The 26085-nt window shown below is 44.1% G+C and overlaps 1 protein-coding gene across 24 annotated transcripts in view; it reads right to left on the bottom strand.

The window, feature by feature from the left end:
- LOC100116668 (GABA-gated chloride channel Rdl) overlaps window positions 1–26085 on the bottom strand; it is a 154120-nt gene that overhangs the window by 24678 nt on the left and 103357 nt on the right. For 9 of the 24 annotated variants that reach the window (XM_016990290.3, XM_016990292.3, XM_016990291.3 and 6 more), the window contains exons 6-8: window positions 19359–19441; window positions 7133–7270; window positions 4736–4873 (exon numbers count right to left, since the gene is read on the bottom strand). In XM_016990290.3, the coding sequence (XP_016845779.2) occupies window positions 4736–4873; window positions 7133–7270; window positions 19359–19441 (359 nt within the window). The remainder of the gene's footprint in view (window positions 1–4735; window positions 4874–7132; window positions 7271–19358; window positions 19442–26085) is intronic. The other 15 variants (XM_016990294.3, XM_016990295.3, XM_016990297.3 and 12 more) reach the window with 2 other exon arrangements.

Raw genomic sequence — 26085 nt, 5'->3', positions numbered from 1 at the left:
AGAGACCACTGCACACGTACGCGCGTATACAGTTGCCGGATAAACTTATTTTTCGCGGAAAAACGCAATTTACGAGTATACGCGCCTATACGAAGATTCGTGTTTTCGGCGAATCGTTTGTAGAAATAGAAAGAAGCGCGAAATGTGAACTAAAACTGTTTCACCGGAATAATCCATTATAGTCCCGCATTGAACAATAACGCCACTTTATTTCATTGTGCCTCGTTCGAGTTTGCAAGAAAGGTGATTTATTCCGCCAGTTTCCGCTTCATTCGCGGTCCTAAATTCGCGCAAAAATCAATTCGCCCGAAAATTTTGCGCGCTTCACTTCCGCTCGAGTCAAGGCTCGTTACGCGCATGCGTGTATACTCGTGAAGTTCGATTGTGCACGAGAATGAGGAGGAGAAATCGCTCTCGGGATTTATTATTAGAGCATCTGAATCGGAAAGTTTCCGTTTTTACTACAAAGCTTCAGTCATAAGACAGCGACACCCTAATTACCCTGTTTTATCCCAGCCCCGTAACTCATGAAAATTCAGCCAGGCAAATCCCGGGCGAAGAAAAAAAAGCGGGTCACAGAGGCTGCCGCGAAAACCCAAACACAGCTCCTCGCACCGTATACAAGCATACATCCCCCTACATCCGAGCCATAAAGCTAAATTAAGCTCCGACCGAAATCGCCCCGATAAGAATCAGTCAGCCGAGTAAGCTTCCCTCCGCGAAAAGAAGAGCAACTCCTCCCGGTGCGTCATTGTCATTCTCCGACGGCGATGCAGCCGTAGCGCGCTCGAGTCACGTAGTATAACTTGCTCTACGGGTGATGTATATTCAGACGGCGTTTCTCCGGCAGCGAAACCGTTGCGCTAAAATCCCGGACACGCCCGCGAGGGCATAGCACAAGACGTGTTAAGACGGGGAGGGGCGATGGAATCGCTTATTTATGCGTGGCTGACGCGCCCGAGAGGCGAACTAGACACGCTCTGCAAGAAACGCTTTGGGGTGTGTTTTTTTTTATTCCGAAGGAAGTTTGTTTTTTCTTCGATCTTCTTTCTCGATTTTAGACGGTCGGATCTATCGATTGAATTGTATGCCCACTATTTTAAAGAGGACGGTCAGTCCATGGAGGGATAAATTTAAAATCTCTGAATATGGAAGTAGTATAGAGGAGAGAAGCGCAGTCCATATTTAAGGCAATATGCGAAAAGAGCTTAAAAGAAGATAAGAAGGCGAGCGAGTCTGAAAGTTTTTTCCCTCCGGTGCGCCCTCGAGGTTGAAGTAATCGGATTAGCCAAGAGAGAAAGAAGGAGAGCTTTTTCCGCTGCGGGGGAGACTTGCGAGATTCAAAAGTATATACTCGAAGGCAAACTGTCTCTCGATGATCGAATTCGAGATAATCGACGCGCGCGCAAAGAAAAGTCTCGTTGCGACGACGCTAAAAGATTGATGGCGGAAGTCGTTTGAGGCGGCGAGGTATAAAAGTCTAATTCTTCGTACATTCGCAGCGTATATATATATTTGCGCCGATTATATAACGAGGATTTAATTGTGATTAATTTCGGGGAGAGCGTTCAGTTGCGATTCTCGTAATTGAGGAAATAATTTCGCGGTGGAGAGAGTGAGGCTGATTATTCAAGCCGTGGGGATGACGAAGTGTATAAATCGAATCGTTCCTGCGTTAGCGGATATAAGATTTTATAAAATCAATTCGTTTAGCTGAAACTTCACTTATACCGTTTTCAAGTAAATATCTATCAGCGCACTGAAAAGCTCGCGAAATAAACGGTAAATCACAAGCAGAAAATGCCGAAGAGCACTCGAATCGTTTAAGGGATGATTAAAGCCCCGACACTTTCTTCATTTCCCTGGCTTTCTTCCGGAAACTTTTCTAGTATACACTGGCAAGCGTTCTATCTTCCTCCAACATCTCTCCGATAGATCGAACCGGTGGCGGCGACGGCTCTCTTTGTCGAGTCCTCGCACTTTGGAAAATCGCGCGGAAATCGCGCTCCGAGAGATGCAGAACAAGAGGACGACGGCGTCTGTGTATTTTTCTCTCTTTTCTGCGTGGAGTTTCTCTTTTAAATCGAGATTCGAACGTAGTGTTACTCGGACGAGTAGAGATCCCGTTTAACCATGGATAAGGACTTTGCTAATGTTTCTAATTGTTTGGATTCGGATTTAAAAATGTAGTAAATTTATCGCAAAATGGAAAAATCGTATGTTCGCTCTCGATCTCTCAAATTGATAAACATATTCGCGAGAATCTTGACCTTTCAAAATCAAATTTACCGTGATTCATCAGAACAAAGCAGTTTTGGACTGGACTACATTGTCTCTCCGAGTCTCTGGGCAGCGACGATAGGTGGCTATCAGCGCGTTCAGAGTACATGCATAGAGTTGCGTCTCTTACATTCTGAAACGGTCTTGTTGGGTCTGATGCTTGGGCCACTCAAGCTGTAACTGCCTGAGCTTGAACCATTGTTCTTAAATTGATCGCAGCTCTTAACGCGGCTGTATGTGTGTATATATACGTGAACTCGAAAGATTTTCGAGAATCTTAGCCGATTGGAAAGTATAAACACGTGTGTATATAGGTATATACGGCGTGCATTTGGAAAATGAGATTTTATACCGGCGCTATTCTTTATATTGATGTTTACCCGGATTCGTTGAGATTCGTATAAGGTGAAGTGCATACCGCGGCTACCGGCCGGCAGTAAAATAATATTGCAGCGTTTTACGAGCGCGCTTTGTACGAATCAATATATATTTCGCTTGGGTATTAATTTATCGCGCGTAATTTGCTTTTGGACTTGGATAGTGATTTTTGTGCAAGACGTTGCGTTCTTGCGGATTCTGCTATTTTCACGTGATAGCTTTTACGAAGTCCGTAAATAGCGAAAGGTCTTGGTAAGAAAACTTGGATGAATCGCACTTTGCGATATCCATAGAACCGAAGTTACCGGGAAAATTTATCCCCATTCACGCGATGCCCGAATCCTAAATGAAAAGAACTATCTCAACTCTTCGCTTCAAACTTCAAAATCAACGCACCTATAGACCCGCACCTTAACCAAGCCGTTCTAAAAATACTCGCAACCCTTTCATCTTACCGTCAGCATCGCGCGCGCGAAAGAGAGAGAGGGAAGACTGCTCGTTACAGAAGTTCATTTACATCCGCGCGCATAAGAAAGCTCTGCTCCGGCGCCATTCGCTCTTCTATATATACGTGGGAGCAGGTCACATTGTGCGAGTCGACGACACGATCCTATTGAATACCAGCACGGGCAACTAATGATAGGCGGCGCGGCTCGCACTATATATATATATATATATATATATATATATATATATATATATATATATATATATACACACACATACACTGTCAATAGACGCCGGTAGCAAAGGAGTGAGACTGAGCCGAGGGAGAGAGGGAACGTCTCTGCACACGCGTGAGCTTTCTCTATTATGCAAGCGTTTGCATTTACAAATACGGGAATATATCGAGCTGCGCGATCAGTCGAGGCTGGGGTGAAATCGAGTTGGGAGAGGCTTGGATATTACGTATAGGTGTGAATTTGGTGCATTGGCTTTTGGTTAGCTGAATTTATTTAATCGAAGGGCTGGAGTGCGATGCGCGCGTGGAATACATCGGGATTTTCGAAAATGCGTACGGTTTTTATCTCGGAAATGCAGCGATCATGCCTACGAGGTCGTAAAGCCTGTGTAGAGGCCGATTCTGGGGGATGTATACAACCGGTCAAACAACCGCACTTTGACGTCGTTATACTTAGAGCACAGGCTGCAATTTCGAACCCGCGAGCGTCGACCTGGATTTCCAAAATTGGAGAGCCTGCGGTGACACCTATAGTGTGATAGCTCATAGTATGAACGAAAAATAACGCAAAATTACAGCAGACTTCATCAGAGTCTATGCTCAACGAAAAAACGTTTGAAAAGAAAGAGAACGCGGAAACGCCTCTTGGATCTAAAATAAGGTAAACGCGGGGTCACATGGCACAGGCGAAAATAAATCAGAGCCTTGCTCTCCTTCATCTCAACTGCAACGTGTACACGCACGTAGAGCCGTTTGTACTCGTCGCACGTCTGTAATACCCCCGCCGATCCAATCTTTTCGCGAGCTCCGAAAATTCGCCCTCGTGCGCATACGTAAATATTCTTTACTCCCAGCCGTTCTTACCATACTCTTTTCGACGGTCTCCCTAGGACGTTTTCCTCATATTGGTTCGCAAAGTAACGGAGGCTAAATTCGCGCGATTTTCCATTCCGTGCGCATTAGACCGAGAGAAAGTGGAGCAAGTCTATTAATGATAATAACACAGAGAGAAGTAGAGAGTTCTTAAGTCCAACTCGTTTTGAATCTTGATAAACGCGCGCGCGCGCTGCCGACAATTATTCCCGTCCTTGCGCGCTACGCAATTCCGTTGCATGTCGGGTGCCACTAAAATTAACCGCTTCATCGTCGTCGTCCCTAATTTCATTACCGCGATACAGCCCCGTTAAAAAAGCGAAAAAGTAGCAGATTCGAAAGTCGCTGCAAAGACTCGGGGCAACGATACCCCCCCCCCCTTTATCAGAAAAAAAGCTCGACCCGAAGAAGAGAGAAAAAGTCGTGTCTCTCGACAAGGTAAAGAGAGAGTGTATCAGATATTCGTTTTTTTTCGTTAAATTTTTTTGTTTAACAACGGAGTAGGGGGGACGGATACGTTACCGGTGGTGAGACTAATCTCCATGGCGCGCTGCCGATGGCCGAGGACCTTGAACTGCGGCAGACTGACGTCGTTGCTGACGCCGACACTGGCCAGGCCCTCGTTCCACTTGTAGCGGATGTCCCTCATGGTGTAGCCGACTGGAAAACGAAAAAGAGACCCCCGCTTGCGGTTTGGTATACGTACCTTCATCGGCTCTTTTTTCGCTTTTCTCATCAACGCGCGCTTTTTTTTCAACTTTCTATACTTTTGCACGAGACGGGGGGGCCTCAACTCTCACTTACCTTACCTCGACTTTAGACATCATTATTATTACTTATCATCATCATTTTGCATTTTCGCTATTCTTTATATCTCTCGTTTATTCGTGTACGATCGACACAATGCTGTTCATTCGAATACGCGCGGCTATATACCTCTCGCTCTTTTATCGAAAATTTCGTGCGAATCTCTCAATCGCACACGCGACTGTGCGGCGGAGCTTCTCTTTCTTTCTTTTTTTGTTCGAGTGTGCACACATTTCAGTTGCTTTCTCTCTTTATGCGATGCTGCTGCGCCGCTGCTTGCTGCGCAGTATATGTATTTTATAAAGGTCTGCTTTTCTCTATATAAAACACAAGCGGCTCGCTCTCTTCCGGTTCGATGGACTTTCGTGCGAGAAAGAAAGAGACGGAATGAAAACTAAACTGGAGAAAAAAAGAGCTTAATGTCGCGTATGGACGAGGAGAAGTGTATAGTAGTTACTCCTTGCGTCCTTTTTTCCATAGCGTGTGATGAAGTAGAGAGAAGTGTATACAAGAAAGGGCCATTAGCGTCTCTGCCTTGGTGTGTGTGTGTGTGTGTTAGCGTCAGAGTTAAGTACAGTCGAAAGAGAGAGAGTGAGAGAGAGAGAGAGAGGGAGATAAGAAAAATTTACATTCGAGAGACGTCTTAATGCCATGCGGTAATGAGACTTCTACAACGATGTTAACGCCGCCATCGGGACATTAAGCGCTCGTCCCGGTTTCAAGGGGGAACAACGTTGAGAGACTTGATTTACGTTGTGGATCGGGTTAGCCGTCGAATGTTACAAAGTTACATACGACGCATCGATAATGTAATGAAGTCGTTGAAACAACCGAAAAAATAACAACGCATTCTTTACAAAGCGCCGACGTGTTCATCCATCTCTGCGAGTGACAGATTAATTAATATTTCCACTGATTTCTCCCGTTGCATACGTTGAATTGTCGGTCCGAATGAAATTAAAATTTCCAACAATCGGACGTTAATCAAAAACTCATCGCGTCGCGCGTGCTGAACCGTGGGTTGAAAAATTAACGAACTGCCAGATAAAAACGAGCATACGGACGAAACAAAGAAGTTTCCATGTATACTGTACGATCGAATTGAAAAGCATTTTCTCGCGTAGCTAGAATCCATCAAGATCTTCTTCGAGAAGCCGGCAAAAAGAGCCGTGGAGCTTTCTTGATTGGAATTAATAGTATCTTTTCAGCAATTGCAAGCCGAGAACAAGGCTTAACAATCGTTGATAAGATATTTACACCAAAAGATAAATTCCACCACGCAGTACGTTAACCCGTCTCAAAGTCTGTATACGCAGTCGTCATCGTCGAGTATTCGTAAAAGAGAGAAAGAAAAGGAAACGCAGGAGAGCTCGGCAGCGGGCTCGCTAGTACATCGGAGTCTCGTATCGAGCTTGCAGAGAGGAGAAAAAAACAAAGAGACGCCGGAATCGATAATCGATATCGTATGCAGCGTGACTATGTGTGTCCATACACAGGTATAGTGCCGAGATTGTGTTAGAGTGTGTGTGTATATTCATACACATAATCATTCAGTGAGAACGGATAGTGTTCCGTGTGAGTGTGGCGCAATTCACAGTAGAGGTGAGCCGAAGACACTTGAAATGAAGGGAGAGACGTCGGCGAACGTGTGTGAGTGGTGAGTACAGAGTATAGCGTAGATATAGAGAGATAGAGAGAGAAATCGCGAAGCCTTGGACTGGCGATGTTCACGGCCAGTAGTAAAAGTCAGGCTCTGGGCGGACATCGCCATCCATCACGCTCTGCGTACGTAGACAGTATACAGCGTACACAGCGCGCTATACGGGTCTGTCTGCGTGTCGTTACATGCGTGTGTGCACGAATCGTAAATACTCTCGAACGAAACGACACTATATTATACGCATGTCCGCACAGCCCGAGAAAGAAAGAGCTGCACTGGCATCAGAGAGAGAGAGAGAGAGAGAGAGAGAGAAATATATGCGAATGACGAAACGAGAGAGAGAGAGAGAGAGAGAGATAGTGTGAGCAGCGATAGATATAAACAGTGAAGTAGAGAAGAGAGAGAGAGAGAGAGAGAGAGAGAGAGAGAAGAGAGAGTTTATAAATATCTACCTGTAGAGAGGTGTATGGTTGTCTGTCGCTGCCTGTGCCCGAGCACGCGAAACTGCGGCAGTTCCACCTCGCTCGAGATGCCGACCGACTGTAGGCCGGAATTCCATTTGTACCGAATATCGCGCATTGTGTATCCAACTTGTGTGTGTGGGGGGCCGCACACGCACGCAGAGATGCATTCGGAAGGAGAGTAGGAGGAGATCACAAGAACACAGAAAACAAAAAGAAAATTCGCTGCTCTAACATTACATTCGCTTCGACAGCCCATTGAGAGACACTCGCTTCGCTAAGAGATATACTTATAAATTACAATAATGATACAGATTTACTTTTTTTTATAATATAAATTGTATAATAGATATAGACAAAGAGAAATAGACAGAGATGGAAAAGAACGAAGGACACTTCCGATTCGACCATAACGTTAAGTACATACGAATTCCTCCCGACGAGGAGCAGAAGAAAAAGAAAACATCAACGTCGCGTGCAGCGGAAGTCGGAGCGGTTTGTAATCGCAGCCGTGTATACAGTGCAGCTATACGTACCGCGCTATGGTCGAATCAGTAGAGGAGGCGAGGAGAGCGAAAGAGAAAAAAACGCAAGAATCGGCCACGACGACTACTCGAGATTAAGTGGACTGATTAAAGGCTTTTTCTCTTTGCTTCCGCGGAAAGAGGGGCTTCGTGGAGAGCAGAAAAGAGAGAGAGAGAGAGAGAGAGAGAGAAACTTTGTACAAGAGGCGAGGTCCTTCGTATACAGGAGACAGAGATAGAGAGATAATATAGTGAAAGAGAAAAATAAATAAGAGGCCTTACGTATAAGTATCTACAACGTCAATTAAAAGCTCGGGTGCGAAGGAACCGCGCGCCAGTAGAGCCTCGAAAGGCCGTTCGCGACAAAGTTTTAATTAAGGACGCTCTCCTCCTTTACATAATCGTCATCGAGAGATCAAGGCCGCGCGCGCGCGAGCATAGGAAAAGTCGCCGCGAGTTAACCACGACGATTAACTAATCATCCCCCCTCCCCCTCACAGGCCTCGGGGGGTAAATTAGCCCGTAAATCGACGTTCACCTCGTACACACATATAACCCGGTTATACAGTCGGCGGGAGTAGATCGATTCTCAAAAATTCCTCGCTCGCGGCCCCCGACAAACCGTATACGCGCGCCTGACCTTGACCCCGCTGATATGCCGCTGATGTACCGCAGTGTATGTGTCTGTATCAGCGGCCCTGGCGGCGAGTTCGGTCTTTGGAAATTCGCGACCGGTGAGTCGAAGGACGAGTTAATTTTTTTTTCTTTTATAATGGACGCGAATTACCTTTTTTTCACACTCTCGAACCGTATCGAACCAGTCCATCGCGTGTTTACATTCTAAAGACCGCATTACGATAATCTCCCCCTCTTATATATAATATCATATAGTAGCTAAATTAATTACTCGCACGCGAGCTATATACGAGAGGAGTAGAGAAAAAAAACGTGCGCCGACCTTGAACACATCCTCTCTCGAATCGAGAACGTCTTGGAATATCGCGTACGTTCGCCAACTTTCAAGGACCACGACGTAATCGGCGAATCTTATACGACACGCCGGCCTTTCGAGTATATAAGGGCGCAACATTCCTTCGCACCCTCGTTATGTATACGCATGTAATATATATATATATATATATATATATATATATATATATATATATATATATATATATATATATATATATATATATATATATATATATATATATATATATGTATGTATAATAGAGTTGGAGCTCGTCGGGTTAAGTACAATGGGTCACGCCGCATCGCATTCCTTCGGAAAAGGGGTGGGGTATACATATGTATAGGCAAAGGGCCCGGCACACATTGTCGGCATCGCGCGGATACTCGCGTTGGAGACTCATTCCTATGGATCTGTTCTCTGTACAATGCGGTATTCCGATCGGACTCTCTCGAAGGGTTATATCTATGTATAGAAGTGCCGGGCCTTTTGCCGTACGTGGTATATATATATATATATATATATATATATATATATATATATATATATATATATATATATACACACATATATATAGTTTCTATATGAGGCTGGACGAAATTTGCTTTATGTGATTGTGTATATGTAAACACACTGCAAAAAGCACATTTCGCTACGGTATATGTATATACACATCGATGTACTTTATATCTCCAAAACGTTCATACACCGATCGAGAGTAAACAGAATGATATTCAGAATTTCCCTCGACTCTTCCCGAGTTTGCCTTTTCACGGCGAAACTCGGAAAGTAGTTCTGGTGTATGTGTACTGGGGAATCGGAAAGTTTTCTTTTTTTTTTTGTTCTTCGGTATACACAGCGGATATATACACATGCTTGGGATCAGTTCGACGGCGACGTCGAGGAGAGAGAGAGAGAGAGAGAGAGAGAGAGAGAGAGAGAGAGAGAGAGAGAGAGAGAGAGAGAGAGAGAGAGAGAAAGAGGACTATGGCGGAAAGAGAGAGGAAAACTTCGGAGATTGCGGGAAAGACACTTAGAGATAAAAAAACATACAAGACACAGAGATTAAGACACATATTATACAGAGAGAAAAAATCGTGTGGTGCAAGCGTGCGTGCAGAAAATCTACAGTGCTGTATTATACACACATAAATACATCTATATGTACATATAGTTATCATCTTCGTCGGACAGAAGCTGCGAGAGGCATCGGAGTCGCGGTTCGAGTTTATATTCATGAGCGTAAAATAGCGTCGATTTTTCAGGTCGTTAACCCCTCGAGTCGTAAAGCATTAACGGATCTGTCGAAAAAAAAGCTTCTTGCAACAATAGCACGGGTAAAACACACAACGATGCCTCTCGGAAAAGCTCGCGCGCGCGGCTATGTGTACACGTATACATACACACGCAAACACACACGTATAGAGAGAGAGAGAGAGAGAGAGAGAGAGAGAGAGAGAAACCGGCGGTCGTTCTCTCGGGTCAAGCTTATCGGAGCTCTCGCATCGCCAGGGCGACCGAATCGCGTAATTGCAGTCGGCCAGGTGCCTTTTAATGAGCCTTGGACTCTCCTCTCTCTCTCTTCTCTGTATACAGCTGTGTGCTTGTGCTGTATTTCCATCTTCGACCGAGTTTCGCTCGCCCTGCATTTCGATGCACATACAGCCTGCGCTGAAGGGATTTCTCTCGTCGATAAATATTTGCCTATCGTCGATGTGTAATATTTATCAGCGAATTTTTCCTCACAGCGCATGCGTTGATAATATTATACTCCCGTAATACATACTACTGTAATTTTGCATGCTCGTACATTGTACGACTACTATTTTGCTTCTGTTATATATACGCATAGCAACTTCGCTACTGTACTGCACTAATTCCATGGGCGCAGCTCTTCTACATGTACATAGCATATACGTACGTAATTAGGAGGGTAAAAAGTACGAGTGAAAGAGAGAGAGAGAGAGAGAGAGAGAGAGTGTGTTTTACTTTTTCTCGTTTGCTTTCTCAGCAGTACGACTACTTGCCCGTTTTTTGCCTTGTCGTACATACCAGTCGTCGTTGTTTAAGGAGCTCGTACTCCTTCTCATGCAACTCGCTCGATAGTGCACTGCGGTCTTTTTTATTATTTCGCGAATGGGAGCGATGCGACGATTAGGGCGCAATGTTTCGAGTTGTTACCGAGTGTTTTGCTAATTCGCGGTAATTTATACTCGCGCTGATGCAGTATCGAGCAGATCGGAGAATCCGAAAAGGTTTGTACTTGTCTCTCTCTCTCTCTCTCTCTCTCTCTTTCTCGTTGCTTACGTTATATGTTTCTCTCGTCCATCCCAGAGTCAAAATCGAGTATGAAACCTACTTTTTACAGCTACTGTATATAATATATACGCAATATATGTACATTATACGTTTATACATAAGATACAACCAAAGGGAGCAATAAAAAAACGATAAGAAGAGAGAAGAGAAAACGATACGCATGCGCTGATGGCCAGATGCACAATGCGTCAGATTTCGGTCTGAAATTACACAATTCGCCGAGTATGTAGTAATTACGCGGTAATACAGGCGGCATGTCTCAGCCTGGGCTCTCCTCAGGGCTCGCTCGGGCCGTCCCTCGGCCTTATATCGAGTTCCCGGACACGAGGCTCGGTGCTGTATGTCGGAGGCTGATCATGTCTATAAACGTATATGCAGCTGCCACCGTCCCGTTGCTCGAGCGGCTGATTATACCGTCTTTCTCCCCTCTACCACTACTATATATAGTGGATATCGAGTAGAGAGCGTTTTCGTTTTTTTTTGAGAGATAGATGATATACATGCGTTTGGTATATAGATGTCATTGAAGTTTCGTGTACCTCCGCAGATCTGGATGGAAAATTTTGTCGCCACGAAAATCCAATAAAGGAGCTTAATGCCGATGAGCAAAGGCGCGCGCAGCATGTGCACGTATGGCAAACCAAAAAAATAGATGACGTAACGTCGAGCTCGGATGACTCTGATGTTAGAGTATACAGAGTATGTAGCATCGATCAACCCAATTCGAGCGAGAATCACAGCCAGAAAGAAAAAAGAGAGCTTTACGTAAGTATGCACAAGAAAAAGTAGTAGTAGTAGAGCAAAAAAAGTATAATAGAGAAAGAGAGCGAGTCACGTGACGCCGGACCTAATCGGCTCTCGTGCCACGCGAGCATAGGATACAGTGTGACGCTGCCATTTCTCGCGCACATCTCGTATTCTGTAATGTAATTCTCTGGTCGGAAAGAGAGAAAAGCAGACTTGACATTTGAAATTCATGCGCGGCGCAGTTAATTAGACGCGCGAATTGACATAAATTGTCCTCGAAATCACAGCGTCACTCTGCCCAGCAGTAACGCATACGTGTGTTACACTGTCGTGACGTAATGTAGAAACACAGATAGTATAGTATATTATATAGCAGCCTCGCAGTAAGTAGATAAAACAACATCGCAGTGACAATCCAGTTGTTTTCTATGACCGGCATCGTGCGGCATATGCATCATTGTAGAATAATAATAATGATGATTCAAAAACTAGGCATAATACGCAGTAAGTCACTACGTATAGGCAATAAGTAGTATACAGATAAACATTAGAGAGATAATAGTAGTATGGAGGCCCCGTCGTCTACGTACGGCCGTACGTATATCGGCACCTACACCCACACATACGTCCTATGTCGAGTGTGCATGTGTGTGCATGTATGCATAGGGCTAGGTGCACGCTGGCGATGGGCCAGAAACAATCGACGCGCCAGCGCAGCGCACACAGGTATACGGCTCAAGTGGCGAAATAATGTTTCCTTCCTCTCTGGCTATATAACGACGAGGATGTTTCTTTCCTCCTTTTTCTTTTTTTTTTTTTGTATCTGTTGCATCGTTGCGCGGGCGCGCGATTTCGATGCTTCTGCTGCGTCTTCCTGGTCGAGATTGATCGCTATTGTACGCGTTTTGGCCGGAGATCGCGTTGGTATTTTAGAGAATATATAGGCGTATCCTTCGTTTTCTTTGTACAGGAGATGACGAGAAATCGTTTAAAAGCCGAGGTTTCTCGTTTCATCTCGACCACAAGGACGCAGAGAGATTACTTATATACTATGCTTTCGTATAGAGTAGAGCTTTCTTGAGAAACGATCTAAATTCTTAAACTACGCTCGCGCACACATAGAAGATCGAAGTATATGAGCTTGTACTTATATAAATATATACCTCCTCGCACTTTGTACTGCGTGAGTGGAGGAGATGAAATATTCAGAGGCGCAGGTATAGGATGTATATGAGGTATTTTATGCAACAAAGTATAAGGTCTCTTTCAAGATTATATACGTTTTCACGTCATCTTCGATCGGCAAGAAGTTCGTTCGTTATGTATAATTCGCTTACACACGTTATACGTCACTGTATATACACAGTCGAACCTCTTGATTTCATTCCAGTCCAATTCGAAAACCCGAACTCCAATCACACAATCAACGACACAACAAACAACGGTTGCTCCGGTCTCGGACGACTTACTCCTCTCTACGGATCGATTGGTTCGCGACCGGTATAACGACGTCGTCACGATGCAGTTGTTCCCGCTGGTCGTTTGCTCATACGAATGTACACCGATTCGCCGGAAGCGAGAGAGAGAGAGAGGGAACTGAAAGATGAAGGGTAATTACGGTTGGGGTTTAAATCGGGCACACACGTGTGTGGGTAGGAATTTCAGGGACAGAGATTGATTGATTGATTGATTGATTGATCGGAGGCCTTAGTTTTGCTCACATGTGCGAACGATTGGCAGAAGTGGAAATGGAACTCTCTCTCTCTCTCTCTCTCTCTCTCTCTCTCTCTCTCTCTAAAGTTTTTTTATCGGCTGGGGATATTCTACTCACTATAGCACTCGGTTTCGGCTTCGAGTTTCAGAGTGATTTGTTCGTGTTTCCCCGTATCCCGACGTATATGTATCGATTTGAAAAAAAAAACAACGTTATTTTCACCGTTTATTCGTTTCGGCTCTGGTACAGCACGAAAGGTTATTATTATTAGATTAAATGAACGTCAAACGATCACGCGCGAAATATGAGTCCGGTGTGTATATGCAGTGCGCGAAGCAAAGTTTAACGGACGAACTATATACGTGCGGAATATGAGTGATGAATATAATTAATAATGAGAATGGATTAGCCTGCACTCGCTCGCGTCGGAAAATAATAAAAACGTCCACGCGGACGTTGATTTATTAATCATGAACGAACGCCCGATGGGTATACGGATACCGATCTTTTTGTATAATTGAACGCGTTCGGAGCTGCTCACTTCGCGTGACGCGATTTTAAACGCGGGATTTCATGAATTAGGCTCTAATTACCGAGTGAGTCGTCGTGACAGGTGCATTTTATTGTAGCTTTATAATATAGTACACGTCAGAGAAGTATAAAAAGTAATTCCAACTGATTAAACACCCTCACATCCTCACGACAAAACTATCCGCGGCCGAACAAGCCGCAAGTGACAGCACCGCAAATTGAGATTCGCGACTTGCGGCGGCTCGCGACAAACGAACTTCTTACCGCACCAAAAAGCCAGAGAGAGAGAGAGAGAGAGAGAGAGAGAGAGAGAGAGAGAGAGAGAGAGAGAGAGAGAGAGAGAGAGAGAGAGAGAGAGAGAGAGAGAGAGAGAGAGAGAGAGCTGCGCGCTCTCCGATTAAGGCGTTAAGTCGCAGTTTTTGTAGCGCCGAGACCGCAATCGGCCCCGCCGCTGTTTCCGGTTAGAGTCGGAGAAAGTCGGCGCACCGCTGCTTTTTGTCCTTCTATACGTATACTCTTCAACCTGCAGCTACCACTTGTCGACCAATTCCGTCGCGGTTTTCGAATCACGCGACTTTTCATCGCAAAAATCATCACCCAAATAATACCAAACTAACGTCACACCTTCCCGCAAGTCGCGCGCGAAGTCTCGCGAAACTCTGTCCTCTTTCCCTTATTCTGGCACATGGTCACACACGCGACGCAAACACACGCAGTATAGTATAAGTTTGCTTCTCTAAGAGAGACAGCTTTCGCGTCCGAGTTCGGTGACGGCTGATGACTCGGGCGTAACTTTTCACCCTTCTTCCCTCTGTGTGTGTGTGTGTAGATATATATAAGTCACATAGAGGGAGGACTTACGTCGCGACGTCTTTCCCTCCTCCTGTACACGCTGTTCTCTCGACTCGTTTGCTCTCACGCAAACTTTCGCGGATTCGCAGCCGCGTGATAATAGCTTCGAAAAAGGCCTATACTCGCGCTCTGCGGATTTCGTTGTTAAAGTCGAGATATACTATATATCAAGAGAACTTTATGTAAAATTCGAGTTAATTTTCTCCGCGGCCACTTGGCTTATTTCAGATTATACGAGGCTGTATAAGTTCGCCCGGTGTTGTCCTTTCAATTATTAACAGAGACGAAGTTCGCGGATTATATACGTATAGTCTTGAGGAGCGCGAAGCTTCAAAGGGTGAGAGAAAGTGTGTTCTCGTTTAATATTTACACTTCATAAATTCACTTACGGATGGCGGATCTTTTAGAATCGGACTCTCGTGTGCAGCGATTTTCAAAAAGCTCCAGCGAGCGAATTATATAATTACAACAAAAAGCACCCACTTCGCGTTGGCGAAACTTTTCCTCGTGTTGTACACTTGTATAATATACGTATACCTGTGCGGATACGCCGGAAAGATACTTCGTCGAGTTAAAAAGGGAGAGTCTATACCGAGCGAATCTCATTATAGCGAGAAAATTAAGGAAAAAAATAAAGTTGTAAAAGTCAGTGGCTGCTGCAGGCAAATGCGCATCGAAGTCACTGCAAAGCGCTTCTGTACTATATACACGGAGCTTTTTTCTCCCTCCACGCTTAACTTTCTTAAAAGCTCGAAGAGAAGAAAAGACGGAGGAGGACGAAGTGGGCCGTATACACAATGCTCGAGAGGGAGAAAAGGAGAATCTTAACGATTAATTTTGCGAAATTTCCTTCATAAGGAGCTTGCAGAGCGCGCGTGGATAATTCTTTCCGATATCCGTGCGGCGATTACTTTTTGCATTGGGAGGACTTTTCTCCGGGCGAGCTTTTATGCGGGACGACGATAAAAGAGGCGATGCGAGAGGCAATTCTGGATTTATAGGTATAATAATTTGAATTACAGCGATTTGCAGTGACGACGAGGATTGTTCTCCAGCTTGGCTCGGCTTTCTCAGTGGAACGAGTCGACGTGTAGTCGGACGGGGGAACTATTCGTTTCGTCGATTTTTCCCGAGTGAAGCAAGTGCGTATACGTATGTTAAGCAGCAGTAATAAACTTTAGATAAACTCATAATCAGGCCGAATATATCCGGTGTATAGGATTGAAATTCCATTCAATTAACAAGCCGCCGAAACAGTAGTATTCACAGCTAGTACATGGGAGAAAAATCGACGTTTCCCAGCGATGCGCAACGACTTTCTCGCTTAGCTCTATGTAGGTATATGTCAGCTCGAATAAAATAAACGCACTCACGCAGCCACGCGCTCTCCCGCACGTGTATTATATACACACAGTATCGTTATCGTGTATACGTAATATAATGCAGGCCGCGAGAAAAAGCTTGTTATTTGGTGCTTTGGCTCTGCACACTGTGCGATTCAGAGTTGGTATTTGGTATACAGAATCGTTCGTTGCGCTGCTCTGATGCGATTGTACGCTTATTGTAGATATAATATAATATATATGATAAAGACAGAGACTGACAAAGAGTTGTAATCGTGAGTGAGAGAGAAGAGAAGAATTTTCAGTTGAGGGAACAGTGTGTACATGTGAGTGTGATGAGAGATGGAGGTCAAGGGGACGACGACACGGGTGCGTGTATGTGCGTGACGTGTGTGGGAGGGGTCGTGAGTCGAGCAGATGCACCTGAGAGAGGAGTGTGTGTGAATGTGATGACATTCTTTTTGCAGAGTCTGTGATTTTTCGTGACGCATGTATAGTATATTCCACCGTAACCGATCGTGTGTTTCCGTTTCCGAGCTAAAACTACGCGTACACCCGCACTCGTTCGATTAAATATGCCTCGTGTGCAGGCCGTTACTCCCCGCTGAGTCATGACCCGTACGTATACAATACAGCCCAAACGAAATGTTTATCTTTATTCATCCGCGGACAGGTGTAGTCAAACAAACGAATAGCAGCAGCGCGCGTTGTATTTCCCTAAAATCGCGAGTAATTCACCTGTGTCCCCCGTGTGTTTGCGTACGTCTATTTTCGGAGCGGACGAAAATTCCGCCGCCAAACACGTATTATACATATATGTGTCAACGCGAGCAAGTACGCGATCAATGTACGCAAACGTGTGTGCGTATGTGTGTGTGTGTGTGAGTGCAGGGGGTGTGCACATATGCGAGAGAGAGAAAGAGCGTGAGTCTCACGGCACATCTGTGCGAGGGGCGTCTTTTTTCTTCCGCTGACCTGAAAAAGCCAGCGGGAGATACATACACATGTGTGTGATGCTGTCGAGCTGTGAGTAGAGTGAGAAAGAGAGAATATTAGGTAGGGAAGGACCGAAAGGTATATAAGTATGTGTGTAAGTGTGTGGGCGACGAGGGGGATGAGGTGGAAGAGGAGAAGGAGGGGGGGACGTGTGTATGTGTGTGTATAAAGAGAAACGGCGGAAATAGAGGCAAAGTGTATGCATTAAATTACACCGGTGATAGCCTTAATGAATCTCTCTCAGCGCCGTTTCTTTTTCTGGCAGCGTTTGTTACTCGCTGCTGTTTGTTTCTTTTTTTCTCTTTTATTTTTATATTCCCGTCGAATGTAGCAACCTCGCGGCGACGGCTCTTTTTTCGAGCTGCAGCTGATTAAGAGAGAACGCAGTCGTCGACGCGTCTGTGTCTGGTTATCTCTTTGATTGTACACTCGGGGGACGATACTTGACTTTATTTTAGCTTTTTGGATTAGAAATACCTCAAACGAACGATTCCCGCCTTTCCACCTATGCGTTTTTATAGCGTTGAACTGGCGCATCTCTTATAATTTAGAGATAGATAGAAGGAGAAAAGGCCGAGTGGATAGTGCGTCGACGGCTGCGTTTCCGGTTTACACTTACGCTGTAGCGCTTTCCTGTTAGTGCGCGAGTGCCATTGTTTATCGAGAGCTACGAAGGCCACTTTATGATCCGCATGTACGCAAAAATCGAAGTCGAGTCATTTTTATAATGAAACTAGGAAAGAAGGCGCGTTTCGCGCGCTCTCGATTCTATCTCTGTCTAATAACACTGGTAGAAAATCTATTATAAGTGTTGGTGGCACACTAACGTCTGCTAATATTTTATAAGCATGTAACATGTTACTAAATCCCTCAAAACTATTTTTAAATAAATATATTAATAATGCTCAATGTCGTCATCATTGTTCAGTATAAGAGTCAGTGGGTTTGTCTATTATTACAATGCCATTTATTTGCATTATAAAAAAGCTATACAAATGAAATTTTACACAGATACTTACTATGCTACCTAGAAAACATGTAACCGACATGATGATGATTTAACTGTTTTCATTCATATTTTCACATCGAGGCCCATATGAATTTTTTAATTTAGCATATCAAATTTTGCTTGTAGACAGTTACACAGAAACTACCATCTCTAGCACATTGTATTTCTGCTTTCCAGTGTATTTTTACATGAAAAAAGCTCATATTTTGCATGTACATTTCTTTTGTGATTGTGAAAAAATATTTAAAGTTGAATCGACCTTAACAGAAAAACTTTTGATTTCGACTCCGACACTGATGTGAATGCAAACTCATGCTATACGACTAAATAATTATCATGGGTGTTGTAGTCGAACACACTACAACTGTAAAACAGTTTAAAAATCAGAATCATCTAGGTTACATATTTCTAGGTAACATCGGAAGTGGCAGTGTCATATTTTAGTTGTCTAGTAGCCTTTTTACAATTCAAAGGGTATTGTATAATGATAGACTTAAACTTGCTGACTCGGATACTGAACTTTTCTTTAAATTCACCTCTCAAACCTCACCGAGAGCGACTTTGGGCACAGAGACACAGTATATCTTCAAACTCTTCATTCTTTTAATTGAACTTTTCACTGACATTTAAAAAAAAACTAAATAATATTCACACACTTTATTACTACTTCAAATAGGGTTCCACTTTTCAATACAAATGTTGTAATACTACACACTCTTGGTAATGATTAATTTTTACTAAAATTTCTTCCTAGTTATATTACATATATTTTATCTGTTATCAAGGTTTCCACATTTCATTTTAAACACCTTAAATATTTCTACCAGGGTTATGAGTTATGACTGTTTTGAGGGTTATTAATTTAAAGTGCGGTTCTGATCTCGTTGTCTAGGCAACTAACCAGCAACTAATCAGAATCACGTATTAAATGCTTCACAACAAAGGCCATCATTTTTTTAAGAGAGAGAGAGAGAGAATATTTGGTGACAAATTTCGATTTAAATAATTGCAAGAAACACGCCTGAAGCACCTGCATTGCGAAAGCGGCGAAGATTCGACGAACAATGGCACTCGACGGTCAAAAATTGTTATTTAGTGTGAAGGCTATAGAACACGACTTATATGGTTAGTTAATAGTGTGCGTGAGTTATGAGAAATATTATATGCGTGTCAGTATTGTTTAGTAGAGTTAGTCGCGTGTTGGATACTTACAACTCTCGATTTCTATATTACACAATTGTCGGTCCATTGGGAAGTATTGCAGGTTCATTGGACACGACGCTGTGATCGTTAATCTGAAAGAATAAAACAGCTTATCAAAGATTGTAACATTTATCGCTATCGATATTTCACATGACTTTTAAGAAAAAAGTATGAGAAGCGATTGCTAAAGGTTGAAACTTGAAACGTTCCGAAGGATTTTTTTTCCTGGTCAAAGAGTGAAAAATCAGAAATCTAATAGCTACCATTTGTACAGTTGAAAATCGCTGTAATAGTCCACATCTAATTTTCCAAAAAATCCAAGTATATTCCAATCTCACTCGAAGCAAACTACCGAACGCTCAGCTCATTATTTTCGCGGCAGCCAAGTAAATTCAGTGGTGGTTGTTATGCCGCATCGATTTAATTAAGGCGCAGAGCTTGCATGCAAATGACCGAATTTATCGCTCTTTTTCGCTCTTGCCTTGTTCCGGGCGTTCTTATGCCGCGCTGTACTGTCACTGATCTCTGGAACTGCTATAGCTTTTTTGAGGTGGGCTTGCGATGAATTGATATGTAAAAGCTTCTTTTTAATTAGAAATAACTCTTTTCATAGTTTTTCGATTCAGCTTACTTTAACTGGAAATATACTTCACGAAGCAAATATTTTCAAAACGGAAACTTTCCGCAGGAATGAAAAAGGGGTTAGTTTTAATCAAAAGGGTCAATTAGCACGTTTTCATTACGACAGGATTCAAAGGATCACGAACGCTTGGACATTAATTGCTTGCATCTAGAAAATTCTCGAGCACGGAATGAAAAAAACGGCAAAGCTTGTAAAAACAAATCATCAATTAGCCGCAGCTATCTCCATCCACTTTCATCCTGGAAAATTTTTGAAAAATTTTCGTACTCGATACCCAAACTCCATTCACTACAACCACCTCACCAGCGTCAAGGCTGTAAAATCGATGCTCTCGCAAACTATATACACGCAGCAGCATCGAGAGACACAATCCAATTTCAACTGCATTCTTGATTCCAGTGCAGCTCGCGCGCGCAATTTCCATCCGACCGCCGTCATAATATCGTCGGCAATTACAGAGTAGCTCTCTGCCTCGGCTGCAAATATTCCGTGGCGCCCGCTAATATTATCAGAATCCTAATAGGCCCTCGATGGAGTAAGGTGACGTGCCGTGTGCGGAGGAGAATACTGCACGCGTGACGTTGTAAACGGCGAAGGTCCGATTAGATTTTCAGAAAATTTCGTTACGAGTTCAGTTGTCGAGCGATGTTAATGTCGTTGCTGCGTTGTTGGGGAGAGTTTCTAAGCGCGAGTGTATGCGCGGTGCTTGGATGGATTTTAAGGGAGGAGATTGCGTTGTTATCGAATCTGCTGTTTATACGCGCCAGTAGGATTGATTTATTGACGAGAGATTCATTCTGGATATACAGAGTTTGTAATTGGCTGATAGTGGATCTCGCGATCGCAATGGAAGTTTGTATATGATTTTACAGCTGTATTTATGCATAGCCGAAGAGAAGCATAGGTATCGAACTCGCGGTAAGAGTTACAGGGAGGGAAACTAGCTTAAGGGAAAAAGTGCAAAGTCGGCCAATGGAGTTGATGAAAGGTTAATAGAGGCGAGTTTTCCTCTACGAAATTTGCATTGTGTTTCCTTATTTCTCGCGCAGGTAACTTTATTTCAGGGCATTTGCAACTTCACAATGCGCCTCAAATTAATGTATAACTTTTCCTTGCATAATTCATCCCGCGCCGAGTCAAGGGAGAAACGAGGGATATCCCCGAGGAGGAGCAGCATTGCAGCAAATCACGCGCTATTTTGCCTCTTTTTTAGAAGCTCTCTCTCTCTCTCTCTCTCGTGAATCGCCGATAGCGCGGAGTCAGTTATTACGTAAAGACTGCGCAAAAGGGGGTGAAAATTGCGGGAGTTGAAAGTTCTCCGTTTTGTTAGGAGCAATTTCGAGATTTGGGAGTAGCGATGTTTGCTTGTTTTATTAATACACTATTTCACTTTTAAATGATAATTTTGATTTTACTTTATGCAGCAGACATTTTTATTTAATTCCTAAAACAATAAATCAGTTATAGACTGGCCCTTTCTATAACCAAAAAAGTCCAAGTTTCGAAACTCCAGAAGCAAACAAATATTCCGACCTTCCGCACTTCGGGCAATTTTGACCGACAGTCAAAAATCACGTCCAAACGATCGGCGCAAATAATAGCTCAAAAATGTCAAAACCTTCGCTCGAGGAGGCCGAAAAAAAGAATGCATAGCGTGCGACGTACAGAGAGAACGACGAGTAGCCTAGAGGGAGAGAGCAATCAAGATTGAGTTCGGGTGCGTGGTGCGCAAAAGTGGGCTTCATTCGTCGCGTGTGCCAGACCGCTGCCGGCGGCCAGTTATATCGGGTGTTTCCGGTCAATACCGAAATCAGTAACGAACTGCGAGTGTCGATTGGGAACGCTCCAATCAACTGATTTGTGGCTGTTTCCGTCGCCTGCTCTCTCTCTCTCTCTCTCTCTCTCTCTCTCTCTCTCTCTCTCTCTCTCTCTCTCTCTCTCCCTCTTTCACGCTTTGGCTCTTCTCCTTTCAATTACGGCTTTCCTCTCTCCGACTCCTTTTTCCGAACAATTGAATGCCGCGACTTTTTCTGAAAATTTATTTTCTTTCTTCGTTTTCTCATCGCGAGGGAAATAATCTCGATATCGCGTACACACTCCTTGTCAGGCCATCGCCTCGCTCCTCTCCTTACTCTCTTCCGAACAGCGGCACTCGAGCTGCAGACGCGTCATATCCTCGGCTGTGAGTATAGCATCGAGAGAAGCCGCGCACTTGAAGCTTCGAGCGCACGCGGGGGCGAATCTTGTTTCCGGGACTGCTGCCGACTGTTCTCGACTTTCGTCGTCGTCGATGCCACTCGAGAGAACGTGATTGTAGGAGCGAGAGCGTCGCTTATTGTTGAGTTTCGTTTATACTCTCGACTGTCCGACTTTCTTTTGTGTACATGGCCGGGCTGAGATTGAGAGAGAAAAGGGAGAGGAAAAACGCTGGGGGAGAATGCGGTGTCGCTGATTTGTGTGGAGGAACGAGCTTGGTGATACTGAGTTATTGTGCGAGCTTTTGGCAAGAAGTAAATTAACTTTTCACTAATGTCTCGAATAAAGAGATTATAATCGAAGAAACCATCCGCTTCGAACGCCCGACTCAGCAAAAGTTTCGCAAGCCACTAATAATCACGCGAAACGAACGCTTTTTTCCCTCTATAATCTTCCTTCGTTCCCTCTCTTGGTCATGATCGATTCATTTGCGAGTTTTTTAGCGCGGGAAAATTAAAAGTGGATGAGAGCCTCTCCCCCGCTAACCTCCGCGATAAAAAGATGAATCGAAAGCAGGAAAAAGACGTCGAGATTAAATAAAGTTCCCTTCCCCTTTCCACATCTCTCGAACACCTTATCCACAAATAAAACGTCTCATCGGTAGTGGACGATGGAACATTTCAGCGCGAAAAACTGACTATCCCCCGATAAATCACTTCGGAGGATTTGCGCAGAAAAGAAGAATCGACGCGCGCGAGAGAGATTAAAAGGGCTGCAAGAGAGGGAGAAATAACGAGCGGCATAATAATCCCATAACGGCCGCACGAGAGAAATGCGGTTGTATGATAATGCCCTCCCCCCGTATAATAGGTATGAGCGCGAATATACGTTTCGGGATCACCTTCTCGTGAGACGTGTGGAATCGAATATGGGAAGAAGGATCATTTTATTCCCGTTGAATGTATACGATTACATCAGTCTATTTTCGATTTAGGTATACGATCAATCGACGAACGGCCAGAGCGTGTAATACAATAAATATCCATCGAAAGAACGACGTCGTTAAAGCCGTTTAAAGCTCGCTCGACGCTTATCGTTATCCCGAGGAATCCGATAATCTCGTTACCTGCTTTCTACCCTCTCATCTCCGTACATACTTTCTACAATTGCATTTTCTCCTGATTTTCCGGCTCTTCTTTCGTTGCAGAATGTACTCCGAAGAGATTCCTCAATGTTCATCTCTCTATACGCATATAGAATAGCAGACAGAGAGGATAAGGGTGAAGGACTCTGCGGCCCGTGGAAAAAATTGCAGGAAATAACGTAAAGGGGGATAATGCCGAAGGGGGTTAAGTGCTGCTCGCGTATGAGATCTCCATTTCAGATGCTTTTTTCACGCTAGGACAAACATAATTCCGCGCCTCTTTGCGATTTGCGCGATGTGAGTACGGGGTCACTCGAGCCGCGCATTACAATGGTCGTGTACAAGATGCTTTTCTAAGGGAATCACTCAGGCCTCGGTAAAAAATATCGAAAGCTCCGATGACCCAACAAGTGCTCGCGGCGCGTTTGAAACTCGGGACCTAACGTCGCATCGGGAAGAAATGAGAGAGCAGTTATACGCAGGCAATATACTCCAATTAAGCGATTACACGAGTGCGTCGTCTGTGTGCGGCTTCGGATTTAACGAGCCAGCAGCGACGTGTGCACATACGAGCTGCTTTCAGCGGCGACAGTAAGTAGTCCACTTCTGCCGTATTTATTTCCACGGGAAAAGCTTCTAATTACTCGAGTCCGGGCTCGCTCTGTCTCTCGTTCCAAGGGATCTCTTGGGAGAGCGAGCTGTAGCCGCAGGCGACGCACTCGAACGAGATAATTTCGGACGCGTGCGGCTTCGTGGCTGTGGTGTACCGTTTTTGAACTGAGTCGTAAAATGAGTTCCACTGCGTGAAACGCGATGTTTGTCACTGACAAGCGAATTACGTTAATTGCACGCGATTTCGATTAGAATATAACAGAGCTTCTTTTCGAAATCCTCGAAAATCAGACATCAAAGCGAGCGAGCGTCGACACGGGCCAACACAATGCATCAATCAATGCTCCGCTGCGGTATAAGAGAGCCGTCGATTCGATCGATGGGTAATAGCGCTAGTGCCGGCCAGTTGTAGCGTTCGGATCAATTATCTTACACGGAAGAGCGGACAATAGCGCCGCGTCGTCGTATGCCGCGCACGTAAGAGCGGAACTGCCGGACGGATGCGAGCGTGATGTTGCGCAGTTGAAAAGCGGAGATTTCAGGACGCAAGTTTTTTTTTCTTGCTGCGGCGAATTTTCCGAGCTTCTTCTTGCAGTATACTTTGAATTTTCGCTTTGAGATGTGAGCGGCGAGTGGTCATCGTTTTGGAAAGAGGGACGTGATTGGATTGCGTTAGGAAGAGAGAGAAGAGGAGGAAAATGGAAGAGCTCTTGTTCTGTTGAGCGTTGAAAGGCTGTGGAATAATATTAGTGTCGGGATGGATTATGTAACGCGGGTAAGAATAAAGTGTGATGATTTTTAAATTGGATTGAGCGTGATTACATTTCGAATCGGTATTTTTATCCACTACCGTGTAAATACTTGATAAGTAGGTCGACACACTTCAACTGGTTATTTCTTGCGTTTTTTTAATGGAATAAATTTTTCCGACATTTAATCATAATATATTCTTCTGTTTATTTTTAAAGTCGAGATTAATTAAATTACCTGCGAGGAGCGCATAATATTTTTGCCACATCAAATAAACCTCAAAAATCATACGCTAACATGCGCCTCAGGTATAGCTCAGTATAAATATACTCCAGAGCACGCGAAATACCTCGCGGTTCGAGCCTTCTGTACACAGGATAGCGGGTATATAAGTGTGTCCTCTCAACGCAGCCGCGGCGAATATGAGCGTGTGCACAATGCTCGAGACGTATGCGCGAGATTCTCGTGGCGGAAAAAATCTCTTTAAAGGGCCGCAAGATACGAGAGGGCTCGACGCTTTTGCTGCGCGCGCGACACGTCGTCGCGGAAGGAGATTACGGTTTTTCGATGCGGCGGATGCTACACCACGGATATTTCGGCCTCTGCGACGTTTATTGCGCTGGTTGAGCTTTCGAGGCGCTGTGCGTGCGTGAGAGCTTTTTTCTCGGTTGGCCGCGGAGCTTTCATTTGACGCGATGCGATGTGCATTGGAAGAGGAAAGTGGCAGGAAAATATTCGGTGATCTTACGGTATTTTTTTGGAATATTTGGTATTGATACCTGATGCACATGAAGTATGTTCGGTTATTTTTTTATTGTGAAATTCAAACTTATACTATTTCGAAATTTTCATCGAAAGCTGCTGATAGTCTAACCTAAACTTAATTCACTTGTATAAGTGCGGACCGCGACTGTTGATCTCCTATACCACTTGAAGCCTCTGAGCTTCCGGTCCGTGAAGATAAGTGGCGCATTGGCGATTTCTAATTTCCCTTCATAATAATCTGGGTTCGGAAAGCATATACAGCGGTATGTGCCCGACACTTTCACTAAACTGCTCTAGTGGGTCTGTTGCTTGGGCCACTCATGCAGTACGTAAAATATCATTACATTAATTTCTAGATTCTGGGAATAGAATAATCACTGATGTTTCTTTATTGTGCCGACGTTTCAAAGGAGTATATCCTTCCTCTTTAGGGCATCGATAAAAACACACGAAGTACTTTGTTGTCACATAACCATTACAAGCACAATTGTAGAGGGGTTGTAAATAGAATTGATTAAACTTAATATTAAGGTTTTAGCTTCTTCAAGGGGCCCAAAATAAATATAAAATATGATACATTTGCAGTATTTTTTGACATTTGAACTGTCAAACACGATTGTTTTAAT

This window comes from Nasonia vitripennis, chromosome 1, assembly GCF_009193385.2.
Source record: "Nasonia vitripennis strain AsymCx chromosome 1, Nvit_psr_1.1, whole genome shotgun sequence".
Lineage (NCBI taxonomy): Eukaryota > Metazoa > Arthropoda > Insecta > Hymenoptera > Pteromalidae > Nasonia > Nasonia vitripennis.
This window is presented reverse-complemented; position numbering and strand designations above follow the sequence as displayed.